The sequence below is a fragment of the Sander vitreus genome, chromosome 1 (assembly GCF_031162955.1).
Source record: "Sander vitreus isolate 19-12246 chromosome 1, sanVit1, whole genome shotgun sequence".
Classification (NCBI taxonomy): Eukaryota; Metazoa; Chordata; class Actinopteri; order Perciformes; family Percidae; genus Sander; species Sander vitreus.
Window position 1 is genome coordinate 15,471,421 of NC_135855.1, and position 12,627 is coordinate 15,484,047.

A 12,627-nucleotide genomic window follows, 5' to 3' on the forward strand; every position below is an offset into this window, starting at 1 on the left:
TCATTACAAAGGCGGGTGGACTGTATATACTGTATGTACAGAATATCAAGGGGATAACATGTACATTTATATACAAATACATAAAAGATCATTGTCATGCAAATACACTAAATAATGTAACAACACAGTTTGACACAAAAGTAAGTTATACGTTCAATTTGTATAAATTCTGAACAATTTGATACAAAATGATAAAACGTTTTCACACTGTTAGTAACTCCAAAATCTCACATGTAAAATAAGATACAAATACAGCAGGATTTATTTTTTAACAATATTACAATAATTACTGACCAAAAACTGATTTCTTTCAGTGAAACTGAATTTTCAACAACCCATTACTGACAGGAATGCTCTACAGGAAAACAACGGTGACACTGACGTGTGTACGTATCTCTCTTGAAAATCTAAATATGACCAATATCCAACAATGGAGTGGATAGTTGGTAGTCAGCAGGCATTTGCTCTCACTATTTAACAGTCATGTCTGCAGGTTGTCTGCCATGTTCAGACAGTAGGTTTTTTACTCGTCAGAGATGAAGTGGACCACGTAGAGCCTTACGTAGCTGTGATCCCACACATAGAGGTGTCTGTCCTTCGGGCTGTAGGAGAGCATTGCCAGCACTCCTCCTGGAGACCTCAGGTCAAAGGTCACGTTTACCGGCTTTCCCTTCAGCAGGTCAAAAGCAAATGTGACTCTGGTGTCCTTGGTGTCTGTGACATACAGGACACCACAGGCAATGAAGGCGTTGCCGGCCTTGGTGCGGGGGTAGGTGGTGTTTATGTAGGACGTGACGGAGAAGGTCTTCTGGTCCAGCTGGGCCACAGTGATGCTCTCATCCACACTGGAGGCAAAGATCAGCCACAGGCCATTCTCATCTGCTGCCAGTTTGAAGTAGGTCTTGGAGTTGTGGAGCAGGTAGGCGAGGTTGTGGTACAATGCGTTGTCAATAGTAAGAGTGTGAAGCTTCTTGGTATGGAAGTCAAATCTGTGAACAAACAAGCGGCGAGTTGTTAACTAGAGGGAATGGAAATTATAGCAAAGCTTCTAACTCTGCATTACACTGTACTAACAGCTTACCTGGCAATGCTGGAAGTACCAGCGATGTGATAATAGAAGGAACCGTTGTGAACAGTGTGGCCGCAGCCTTGGTAGAACTTTCTGACATCAACAATGTCGCTGCTGCTGTTCTGGAAGGAGGCAATGCTTTTATACTCCTTCACAGCACGACCTGGGGAACAAAGAGCAAAATGTTCACCGCTAAGAAAATAATGTCAAGCTTATTAGAGCTCCTATAGAAGAAGTATAGGGTATACTTTATTAATTTCCCCTTGCGGGGATTAATAAAGTATACATTCTTCTAGTCTAACATCCCTGCATTGCCTGAGACATCAGTATCCACGCTGATGGTTCCTTTGTAACCAACCTACCAGAAAAGTGTTCCGCCACCCAAATTCGCTCATCATTCAGCTGAGCAGTGTCTTTCATCCATGTGCCAAATGTGCTCTCCATCTTTGTCACATTCCTGGGGTTGATCAGAGACTTAATCAGGCACTCTGAGGGGAAACAAAATAACACCATGCTTACATCTCTGCCACATGGAACATATAGTAGCCTACATGTAGACACACTTCTTTGAAAACACACCGTTCTTCTTAGCAGGCTTCCCGTGTAGTTTCACAGCCTCCTTTACAGATGAGGTTTCATCATTTGGAATTGCATGTAACAGCCCTGTTGGAAACAATTTCATGTTACGTTATTCACTGCGGTTCACTTAACAAAACTCTCTCACAACAAGGACCATGTATTAGATGTTCTGGAGCTTTTTTTTTATCATATCTTCTTTGCCAGATGGAGCTGCCTGGAATTCCATGGATATGTAGCTACAGTAGACATTCACATTTCCTCACTTAAAGGACTTTTCATTCAAGTCCTTAAACTGCTCAGAAAAAGAAATACAATTCCATTACAACTGTACAAACTGGTGGATTGTGTGATGCGTTTGAAAGCTTCAGAATACACAGACTTTGCCAGCTACTGTTTCCAAAGTCAAGAATGAACTTTCAATCTCAACTGCAGAGTATATGTTTGATATAAGTCAACAAAGGCCTCTATACCCAGGGTATGAGCAGCTTGAAGGTTGGCTCTGTGGTGCCTTGTTCTGGGAGGCCCCTGAGGGCCAGGAGGTCCTGGGGGACCAGGAGGTCCTGGGGGGCCAGGAGGGCCAGGAGGACCTGTACAAAGAAGAGAGGACAACATCTAAACCCTCTGGATGAAAAAGTTTTTTTTAAATCAGATTTACTCTGAGTTGTGTCCCACATCTGGTCATTTTTAAAGACATTTTTGCAACTCTTAATGTCATCAGTTAGGGATGCAAAATGGTTATGAGTTATAAGTTATAAGTAATGAGTCAAAAGTTTTACTTGCCCTCAATGATGACGTCATTGGAGGGTTGTCCCTTCTCTCCCGGCGGACCAGCCTCTCCTCGCTCTCCTTTTTCACCTGGTTCCCCGTTCTCACCTGACAGAGGACATTATGCAAAATAGCTCCAAGATTGCATTCATAAACTCAATACACTTTTCCCTATTGTTAAAACCATGAATTATTCCATTGATTCCCTAGGGTGAATCATGCAGTGAAGCGGGAGAATACTGGGTAGGAGTTTTCCGGTCCATTTAGCTGAAGCCTAAAACCACAGAGATGAATAATATTAGCTAAAAATATGAGAGAAAGGCAGCTGTTTCAACCTCTTCAGTCCTCTGCTGGGAATCAAATCTGACGTCATTAGGATAAATTGATAGATGTGTTGTGTGTGATATGTTGGTATGTTTTGAGTTTGTGTGTGTGCATGATTTTAAGTGACTGTGCTGCTTCTTGGTATTTTGGTATTTCTAACATCAGGTTATACTCAACCCTTTGACTGTTACATTGTGTACCCGTAGTTCTTTGCTAAAATGGCCAGCATTGCTCAAGGCATTGATAAAAATGGATGGTAAGTAAAACAGAATAGAGCCTCATTATTTCTTACCTTTTTTTCCTCTTTTCCCATCAGCCCCGGGCAGTCCATTCAGACCGGGAATGCCATCAGTCCCATTGTGGCCGGGCATACCATCCAGACCGGGCAAACCTACAGTAATACAAACAAGTCCTCAACATGGGCTGAATGGAAAACACATTCAGCTAAGATATGGGTCACTAAACCACAATGGAGACATAGAGTATGGCTAGATTTTTTATTTGGATCCAGAATGAAGGCTTTACTTACCAGGCGGTCCTGGTGGTCCTGCAACAGAAGGTTTGAGGATGTTAGAGAATAAAAAGTAATAGTGATAATTTGGACATGAGCAGGTAGTTTAAAGTATATGAGTAAGACATACCGGCGATGCACACTCCCTTGGTGCTGTTGCAAATGTCGATCAACAATTTGATCTGAAGAGAAAGAGAACATTTCAAAACATGATTAAAATATACACTACCGGTCAAAAGTTTGGGGTCACTTAGAAATTTCCATTCCACTCCATTATAGACAGAATACCAGCTGAGATCAGTTGCATTGTTTTTTTTAACCAGGGCAGCAGTTTTCAGATTACGTTATGTGTTTACATACTGTAATTGCAAAAGGGTTCTCCAATGTTTTCTCAGTTAGCCTTTTAAAATTATCATTAGTCAGATTAGTAAACAGATTAGTAAATCTAGATAATCAGATTAATAAACAGAACGTGCCTTTGGAACATTGGATGAATGGTTGCTGATAATGGGCAACGTAGATATTGCATTAAAGATCAGCCACTTCTTTCTACAACAGTCGAGAACCCTTTTGCAATTATGTAAGCACATAATGTAATCTGAAAACTGCTGCCATGGTTAAAAAAACAATGCAACTGATCTCAGCTGGTATATATACTGTAGCAATGCAATAAATGTAAGCAACAGATTAACCAGCTACATTCCACTTCCTCTGAAATACTGTAAAGTACAAGTACAGCCTTGGGATTACTTTAGAATGCAGGTGTTTCAGTTCGTATTGTGCCAGTGCTGCATACAGCATAACCGAACAAATTTGCAATTAATCAAATGACCACAAGTTGGACCTGGAACCTTCAGACCCCCTGATGGCCACGGGCCCAAGGACCAGTCTCCATTTTGACCGGTTGGTGATGCAGCATTAGTCAGCAATACCAAGATAATGTAAGACACTATAGACTGTGTACAGTATTTATAAATCAAATTTTCCTGCACTTTTTCATATCCAATCCACCAGCAGGTTTCTCATCTCACCGGGACCATGGAGTAAGTCATCATCATCATCATGTCATCCTGCACGTGTGCCTTGTGGTAACTCTGGCCGTGTCGGTGCTTGTGCTTCATCTCATCCTTCATCTTCTTCTCTGCCTCCTCTCCCACCTCCTGGCTGACCTCCTGTCCCTCCTCCTGGTGAAGCTCATGCTGTAGCTCCTTCTCCAGCTCTTCACTTCTCTTATTCCTGGAGTACTGGTATTGGTATTGCGGATGTTCCCCTGCGCTCACCTGCAACCCCGCCGCTCCTCTCGGCACCTCCTGGATGAACTCCACCACGGAGCTCTGCTCCACCTCAGTCAGCTTCACCTCTGTCTGCTCCAGCAAGATGCGTTGCTGATTCTGCTGGACCAAGAGCACCAGGAGGCCCACAGAGTTCATCAAAGCCACAACACATGTCCCGTACAGCACCATGCGCTGAGGGAGAGTCATGCTGGGGGTCGGGATCCACATTGTTACCACTTCAGCTCCTCTTCTCTGAGGGTCACCCACCACCTTCAGCATTCACAGGGGAATACAATTCCAGTTCAGCAGTGAATACAAAAGGGCAAAAGTCAAACGGGACAGAGAAAGTCCAGGTTTTATGACCTTGTAGTCCAGAAGGCTGCCAACAAAAATCTAATTAAACTAAAACCAACAGGAAGGAATTCAAGGTCCTGTCCAGATTATTGAAAGCTCCGAATAGAGTCCAGTCAGCTTCAGTGTCCGAGCTCCAAGCGGGTGGTCTATCTGAAGGCAGACTGGTAAATACAGTGCTTGTTGTGTTCTTCGCCAAGTGGAGAAGGGGTTGTGTATATGTATCTGTGTGTGTGTGTGTGTGTGTGTGTGTGTGTGTGTGTGTGTGTGTGTGTGTGTGTGTGTGTGTGTGTGCGCACACATGCAAACCAGTAATGTAGGAGTGGGCATTACACAATCTTCTGGGCTTGTCTGGGAAGAAACCCCCGCCTGTTCAGTCACCTGATTTATATTCAGCACAACCCATTCTACTGCAGCGCCGTGGGCAGACTGACATCACACACACAAACACACACACACACACACACACACACACACACACACACACACACACACACGGGCATGCACATATGTATGATGTACGCACAAAAGCACTCACATACATAACACATGAAAGCATGTATTACACCAGACAAACTGACTGGGCATTGATGTTTACATACATGTACACAGTGTACACATATTATTATTATTATTATTATTATTATTATTATTATTATTATTACAACCAAACTAATCTTGAATGAAAATAAAATATGACATCAAAATGCATTAACATCATTATAGTTTCTTTTGAGTTGGTTCATGTCCTCTCTTCCCCAACTCCTGTATCGTCCCTTTATTTCTCCCCAGGCGATGGTCCATGTCAACTTCCATCCACCAACTGCAACAATGACCCATTTCTATCGGTTTGATTTGGGCCAGAAAAGTGAAATTACACTGCAAAAAATGACAGCAGGAAAAAAGGCATTTGAAGCATTCTTCACTGTGAAAGGGAGTTGCTATTGCCTCTCTAAGTGTAGGTGTAGCTGGCCCATTTTCTGTAACCATTGAAGTAATCAATTTATGTAGTTGACCTACATGCTTTTGCAGCCATGTTATGCCCCATATAACTTTTACGCTCTCACACACACACACACACACACACACACACACACACACACACACACACACACACACACACACACACACACACACACACACACACACACAAAGTAAGGTAGAGAGAGAGGGTTAGATTCCGGTCCTGAGCTCTGTTGGGGTCTGTAGCGTGTGGGCTCCTGCCTGAGGCTATAGGTCACTGATAGACAGTTGTTGGACAGCTTGAATTGCTCCAGCAGATGTGTAGATGTGTATGCACATACTGTACAATCTTAAGAGCAATGAGGTCGTTCCTTTGTAGTCTCTCATTCACTGGTCTCTGAGCTCGACCAGTTAAGACTGGGAACAAAAAGCAGAGCTATAGCAACCATTTCTTACATGGATCTCTGATTCCAATATCTCCAATATTCTCTATTTGAACACTGTGATGTTTTTAACGCTGCTAAATGATTCAGCTAAAGTGAGGATCCATTAAAATGAACCATATAGTGTAAATATGTCAGTATGCCCTCAAAATCTTCTCCTCCTCAGGTCTGTTATTGAACTTTTCTGGTTCTGTTTCCTCCTTTCTGCAGTGCAGCTGCTGGGAGAGTGGCCTTATCTCTCTTCTTAGCACTGGGCTGAGAGGTCCATGTCCGTCTGGCTGCTGCAGGCCAAGGAGAGCCAGATGACCTCACGGGTCTTCCTACAAACTTTATCCTCCCACCCGCTTCTTTTCTCTGTCCAAGAGTCTTTTTTTTCTGGGTAAACATGGCATGCCACAATTGGGCAAAGTCATTGAGAGTAAACGAACAATAAATCTGTAAAATTGTACACTTAATAAAATCAAAGAAAGTTTAAAGAATTAATAAAAAATATTTACAAAATGAAACAGAACTTTTTATATCGAAAAGTGTCTTGTGAGAGAAGTGGTTGGGGAGTTCATGTTCTAGCTGTTATCACATCTCTTTTCCAACCCTGCAGCTCCTTTAAATCTGAATTGTGAGATTAATCCCTCAAGGTTGTTCAGGCAGGTCACATAGCATTAAGCCTATATGTATTGTCTGCTCCACTCACTTTTGCTGCATGTTATGCCTCATAATACATTCTGTTCAGACATCATACATGTTCTGACATTTAACCACTTTCCATTTAGCTTTCTATCAATCGTGTTTGTTCACTTCTGAACAACTCCCTACACATGTGGTGGAGACAAAGATGTGGTTGACCACAACACAAAGCACAGAGACAAGGTTACATTAACTTCTGTTTTGGGGTTGTTGCTGCTTAATCATGCAGAACAATCTAGTTCAAGCCTTCATACAGGGCATCGTTATCAAGGCAGGGCCTCAGCACACAGTCGGCCATTTCAACTATGCACATTCTTGGACTTGAATGTGGGCGGTGAGTGAATTCACAGAGTCCTTTATACAGAATGAGCTGATGGAACAAGGCAGAGCCAAACAGAATTAGCTTTGTCACAAATTGCAAAATAAAATAAAATAAAACATCCACCTGCTTAAAATTAAGTAGAGGTAGGAGACACAGTTCACAGAGCTCATAGATCATAGAAGTCAATATGCAAAAAAGGGCAGACTAACAAAAAGTAATACCTTTAACAGTATTACTTAAGTAAAAATTAGACTTTAAATATACATATAAAATATTTAAAAAATGCATTTCTTTAAATGTCTTTGCTTACACACACACATTCTGGGTTTTTTACACACTTCAGGATAAAGTCTGGGATAACATAGTACAAGTTGTTGTGTTGACAAATAACACAGATGTGTCCATCACAAACAGGTTACAAGGGCATGTGTAAGATATGTTAAGAAAGACACAGCAGATGAGTACGTACACTAATAATAAGGTTTGATGAAACCAAAAATAATAATAAACATAATAACAAGTCGTAGTAGTGTAAGCCCCGTAGACAAGAGCTCTGAGGTCCTAAATCTGAGCCTGAATTAGTTTGGATTTTTTTAATTCAACTTTTCTCTTCGTAAACAGTTCATAAAAAAATGTAATTCAAAATTGAATTAAAAAAAGCTGATTCCCCCAATTCACTTGATTTTCAATTCTGGTGATAAAACGTATTGCATTAGTGTACAGTATATATTCATTTATGTATTTCCTTATTTATTTGGGCCTAAAAATAGTTACATTTAATGGTCTTGGGTCTAAAAAAATGCATGTATAATTTTAAACTATTAATTAACAAATTCACATAACTTCCTGGTGTCAACGGTAGCTTCAGTGCTGAGTGAGACACAGGAGCTGCTACAGATCTTGTTTTTGTAGTCACCTCATAATAGAATGATTTTGTTTTCATTAATTCATCATTGCAGTAAATCTAAAGATCTGGTTTAATGCCTCACAGCTCTGCCTCTCCATCTGCTGGTGGTCTGATGGAGGAATCTAAGAGTAATCACAAACACTGTCATTTGAAGAAATTGTAATGTGAGCTAATTGTTTAAAAAAAACTGCATTTGCATTTTTAACTGCAGCATTTAAATTCAGCTTTCCCTTGTCTTTCTTCCTTTTATAGTAAAAAACAAAGTAAATTAAAGTATGGATGTTTCTTTTAAAAAACAGATTTTTATCATGCAAGATAGATCAAACGTAATTACAATTACAATTACAATAACCAGATTTCACATATTCTCACAGGCCAGGTGCTCTTTATTTATAGGAACTGCAATCAGATTCTTTTGATGTTCAAAGGGAGAACAAAACTTGCTTTTCATCACCAAAATGTCAAATACAACCCATGAACCCATTGGATTGCTCCACATGTACTCACTGAACTAAAACCTGTACGCTCAAGGGCGCAGGCACAAATCCAACCCCTCAAGGTTCCAAGTGTATTGTTTACCATTTCCCTCCCCTGTTGTGGCTTTTGCATTACCCTGACCTGGCTCGTAACCAGCTCAGCGTCAGACCTCATATAAAGAGAAAGCCAGAGTGTTGAGGCAGCTCTCATCACTCGGACAGTTTGTCGTGTTTGTGCAGGTTGTTTTAAATCTGCCTTCTTATGGATCTGATCTCTGCTTGTGAACGGGCGATGACTCCTGTACGTTTGGGTGCCAAAGTGGCAGACCTGGTCTCCATGTCCCCGAACGCCACTGCAGTGGGATCTCCGGGTATCTCCATGGCAACCAGAACCCTTATCCTGCTTGTCTGTCTGCTCTTGTTTGCATGGAGCCACAAAGACAAGAAAACTGTGCCAGGTAAGTACCAGTACCAAGTACCAGGTAACTTTGCAATGTCTTTCTTTGTGCTGGTGCTAATTTTGGTACTATTTTAAACTCATAACTGAATTTTGTCTAAGCCGAACACATTTATTTCATTTACAACGACAGGTCCTTCTTTCTGTCTGGGTTTGGGGCCACTTCTGTCATATGTGAGATTCATCTGGACCGGTATAGGCACAGCCAGCAACTACTACAACAACAAGTACGGAGACATTGTCAGAGTCTGGATCAATGGAGAGGAGACCCTCATACTCAGCAGGTTGGTTATCTCTGTTAATGCCGATGAATATAGTTACCATTTAATCAATCCGAGTGTAAATTGATAATCTGAATTTTTTCTTCTTTTTTCAACATAAGAGCATCAGCGGTACACCATGTACTGAAGAATGGACATTATACTTCACGTTTTGGGAGCAAGCAGGGACTCAGCTGCATGGGCATGAATGAAAGAGGCATCATATTTAACAGCAACATACCTCTGTGGAAAAAGATTCGTACCTACTTCACCAAAGGTAGCATTTCAACCTTTAGCTTTGCAGATTAACTGATTGATCCAGTTATTCCGTGATTTCAGATACAAGGAGGCTGTGTGGCATGTCTACACTCATGCAGTCCGGGAAAAGATACAGAAGTATTAGATCAAGGACTACTCGGCTGTTAAACAGCTTCTTTCCCACAGCAATCAGAGAATGTGAACTGCACAAAAAAGACTGTTCCTCTAAAATATTTTATTAAATCTACTTATTTTATTCTATTTCAGCATAATCTTAAATGATTTATTAAGTGCTTTAAATGATGAGCTTGTATATATATTGTTTACTGACTGCATGGTGGATGTGTGAAACATATGTGGAGCATAAATCCAAATAAAGAAATCTTAAATCTTGAAATCATGCAATATTTGATTTAACCTCAATCACAAGAACTTTGATTTTCTGTATCAGCGCTGACAGGTCCAGGCTTGCAGCAGACAGTTGAGGTTAGCGTCTCCTCCACACAGACTCACCTGGACGACCTGGAGAGTTTGGACCATGTGGATGTTCTCAGTTTGCTGCGCTGCACCGTGGTCGACATCTCGAACAGACTCTTCCTGGGTGTACCTGTCAATGGTAAGTAGGCATGCATTAATCTCTTAATTTCTATTATCATGCAAGTTGTAAATCAGATATACCTTTTTGTCTGGAAAGATGGATCTAGCACATGTGGTTTTAATTCAGTTAAAATACAGTGTTCTTGATATCTTTGCGTTAACCCTGTGTCCAGAAAAAGAGCTGCTGCTGAAGATTCAGAAGTATTTTGACACATGGCAAACTGTGCTGATCAAACCAGACGTTTACTTCAAATTTGACTGGATTCACCAGAGGCACAAGACAGCGGCGTGAGTCACTCAATCACTTTATCATTCTTATTATCATGCTTCTTCATTGGACTTGATTTGTTTAAAAATTAAGTGTTATATATCTGTCATCTCACAGCCAGGAGTTGCAAGATGCAATAGAAAGCCTTGTAGAACAGAAGAGGAGAGCTATGGAGCAGGCAGATAAGCTGGACAACATCAACTTCACCGCAGAGCTCATATTTGCACAGGTCAGTCTGAGAAATTCAATATTTGCCACTTCTTTTTGCAAATAGTTCTTCAATTTCAAAGAAAACCCAATCCCTTTTTTGTCCTTTTTCATTCTTCAGGCTTTCAGGTTCCTCCAACACTTATGTCAGAAATCCTCTAATGGTGAAATAAGTAAAGCGGCTTATTCACATTTGTGTGTGTGTGTGCGCGCGTGTGTTTTCAGAACCATGGTGAACTGTCTGCGGAGAATGTGAGACAATGTGTGCTGGAGATGGTGATCGCAGCACCAGACACTCTGTCCATCAGCCTCTTCTTCATGCTGCTGCTCCTCAAACAGAATCCAGATGTGGAGCTGCAGCTGCTTCAAGAGATAGACACTGTTGTATGTAAGTAGCTGGTAAATCAAGACTTAAAGACACTGACACTGATGAAATATTGTAGAGATTAAGAGCTGTCTACCAATGCTAGATTTAGTGAGTATTTCAACGTAATTATATCTCATGGCCATTGTCTCGTTGCAGGTGAGAGACAGCTTCAGAACGGGGACAGTCAGAAGTTGCAGGTGCTGGAAAGCTTCATCAACGAATGCTTGCGCTTCCACCCTGTGGTGGACTTCACCATGCGTCGAGCCCTATCTGATGACATCATAGATGGCTACAGGGTACCAAAGGGCACAAATATAATTCTGAACGTCGGCCACATGCACCGGACAGAGTTTTTCCTCAAACCCAATGAATTCAGTCTGGAAAACTTTGAAAAAAATGTAAGTAGATGAATAATGTTTTGCCAAACTGAGGTTCTGGGACTCAGAAAGTGTCCGATAAAATAACTTAAAGTGAATAAATCAAGACCCATGTGAACAGACAATTTCAATTATGGAAATTTCACGAGAAATGTCTGCATTTCTTTTTTTGTCCTTGCTTTTCTCACTTCTTTAAAGTGGGCAAGGCTTGGCACTGAATTGAATCAGAATGTGATGACACTTGGTGGTTTATATTGCCACCGTCAATTAAATCTGATCAAACCACACCCACACAGTCCTGATGAGTTTTGAGTGGTTTTTTTATGACTAATATCGAAGGTTGTTTTGTTCTTTCTTGAATATTTATTTATTTATTTATTTTTGACAAATTTGATTCAGGGGCTTTTACTACCTCGCTAATCTGTAACCCTCTGTCTTCCTTCAGGCTCCCCGCCGCTACTTCCAGCCGTTTGGTTCGGGCCCTCGCGCCTGCGTTGGCAAGCACATCGCCATGGTGATGATGAAGTCCATCCTAGTGACGTTGCTTTCCCAGTACTCTGTTTGCCCCCATGAGGGCTTGACCCTGGACTGCCTCCCACAGACCAACAACCTCTCCCAGCAGCCAGTTGAGCATCAGCAGGAGGCCAAACAGCTCAGCATGAGATTCTTACCCAGACAGAGAGGAAGCTGGCAAAAACTCTGAGACTCTGAACTTTAGCTGAACCTATACATTTATACAGAATATATACATATATATATGATCTCCATTACTTCATTTATATTATCGCATGACTGTACAAAGCTAAGTTTTATATTTTGGTATGTATTAAAAAATTACTGTTTTTCTACTTGAACTAGTATGCATTATGTGAAATGTAAGTTTAGACATGCTAATCCTTAAGTAAACGTAAATTATTGTGCAAATATTTTTTGTTGCTGTCTTCTTTTTTTGTGTTTTCTCATTTTTCCTAAATGTGACTATATATAGCCTATACAGGGTTATAGATACTAAAAATACATTTGGAGCATTTTTCAAATAAGAAACAGTATGACTTTTAGTGTGAAAAACCCTCTCTTCTAGTTTTTTCAAACTCTACCCTCCTCTTTATGAATGCATTAATATTTTAAATGTTGTGTAAATTATGTGCTCTATTCTGTTTTGCACTTC

At 40.9% G+C, this 12,627-nt stretch overlaps 2 protein-coding genes across 3 annotated transcripts; one reads left to right on the forward strand and one right to left on the reverse strand.

Moving 5' to 3' along the window:
• Positions 1-307: 307 nt before the first annotated feature.
• On the reverse strand, positions 308-4,850 carry gldn (gliomedin). Its single transcript, XM_078281536.1, has 10 exons — positions 4,280-4,850; positions 3,379-3,430; positions 3,267-3,284; positions 3,030-3,128; positions 2,429-2,521; positions 2,119-2,235; positions 1,649-1,732; positions 1,432-1,557; positions 1,082-1,232; positions 308-989 (listed from the first exon to the last, which is right to left on the reverse strand). The coding sequence occupies exons 1-10, from the start codon at positions 4,799-4,801 to the stop codon at positions 524-526; spliced, it is 1,728 nt and encodes a 575-aa protein (XP_078137662.1). The 5' UTR covers positions 4,802-4,850; the 3' UTR covers positions 308-523.
• A 4,046-nt stretch (positions 4,851-8,896) lies between these two features.
• Positions 8,897-12,175, forward strand: cyp19a1a (cytochrome P450, family 19, subfamily A, polypeptide 1a). Of its 2 annotated transcripts, none has more exons than XM_078281654.1 (9): positions 8,897-9,150; positions 9,259-9,409; positions 9,508-9,662; positions 10,095-10,259; positions 10,414-10,528; positions 10,626-10,737; positions 10,941-11,103; positions 11,239-11,480; positions 11,905-12,175. In XM_078281654.1, the coding sequence occupies exons 1-9, from the start codon at positions 8,931-8,933 to the stop codon at positions 12,160-12,162; spliced, it is 1,581 nt and encodes a 526-aa protein (XP_078137780.1). In that variant the 5' UTR covers positions 8,897-8,930; the 3' UTR covers positions 12,163-12,175. The 2 variants fall into 2 exon arrangements, with proteins under 2 accessions (XP_078137780.1, XP_078098627.1); XM_078242501.1 differs by having other exon boundaries at positions 8,897-9,126.
• Positions 12,176-12,627: the final 452 nt, after the last annotated feature.

What these genes read in the sequence shown, in the direction of transcription:
- cyp19a1a (XM_078281654.1), top strand. Translation starts at nt 8,931, where the DNA reads ATGGATCTGATCTCTGCTTGTGAACGGGCGATGACTCCTGTACGTTTG. An exon ending in GTACCAGTACCAAGTACCAG is followed by an intron (nt 9,151 to 9,258) that starts GTAACTTTGCAA and finishes TTACAACGACAG; the next exon opens with GTCCTTCTTTCTGTCTGGGT. An exon ending in TGGAAAACTTTGAAAAAAAT is followed by an intron (nt 11,481 to 11,904) that starts GTAAGTAGATGA and finishes GTCTTCCTTCAG; the next exon opens with GCTCCCCGCCGCTACTTCCA.
- gldn (XM_078281536.1), bottom strand. Translation starts at nt 4,801, where the DNA reads ATGCTGAAGGTGGTGGGTGACCCTCAGAGAAGAGGAGCTGAAGTGGTA. An exon ending in GAAGCCTGCTAAGAAGAACG is followed by an intron (nt 1,558 to 1,648) that starts GTGTGTTTTCAA and finishes GTTTCCCCTCAG; the next exon opens with AGTGCCTGATTAAGTCTCTG. An exon ending in GGTGGCGGAACACTTTTCTG is followed by an intron (nt 1,233 to 1,431) that starts GTAGGTTGGTTA and finishes TTTGTTCCCCAG; the next exon opens with GTCGTGCTGTGAAGGAGTAT.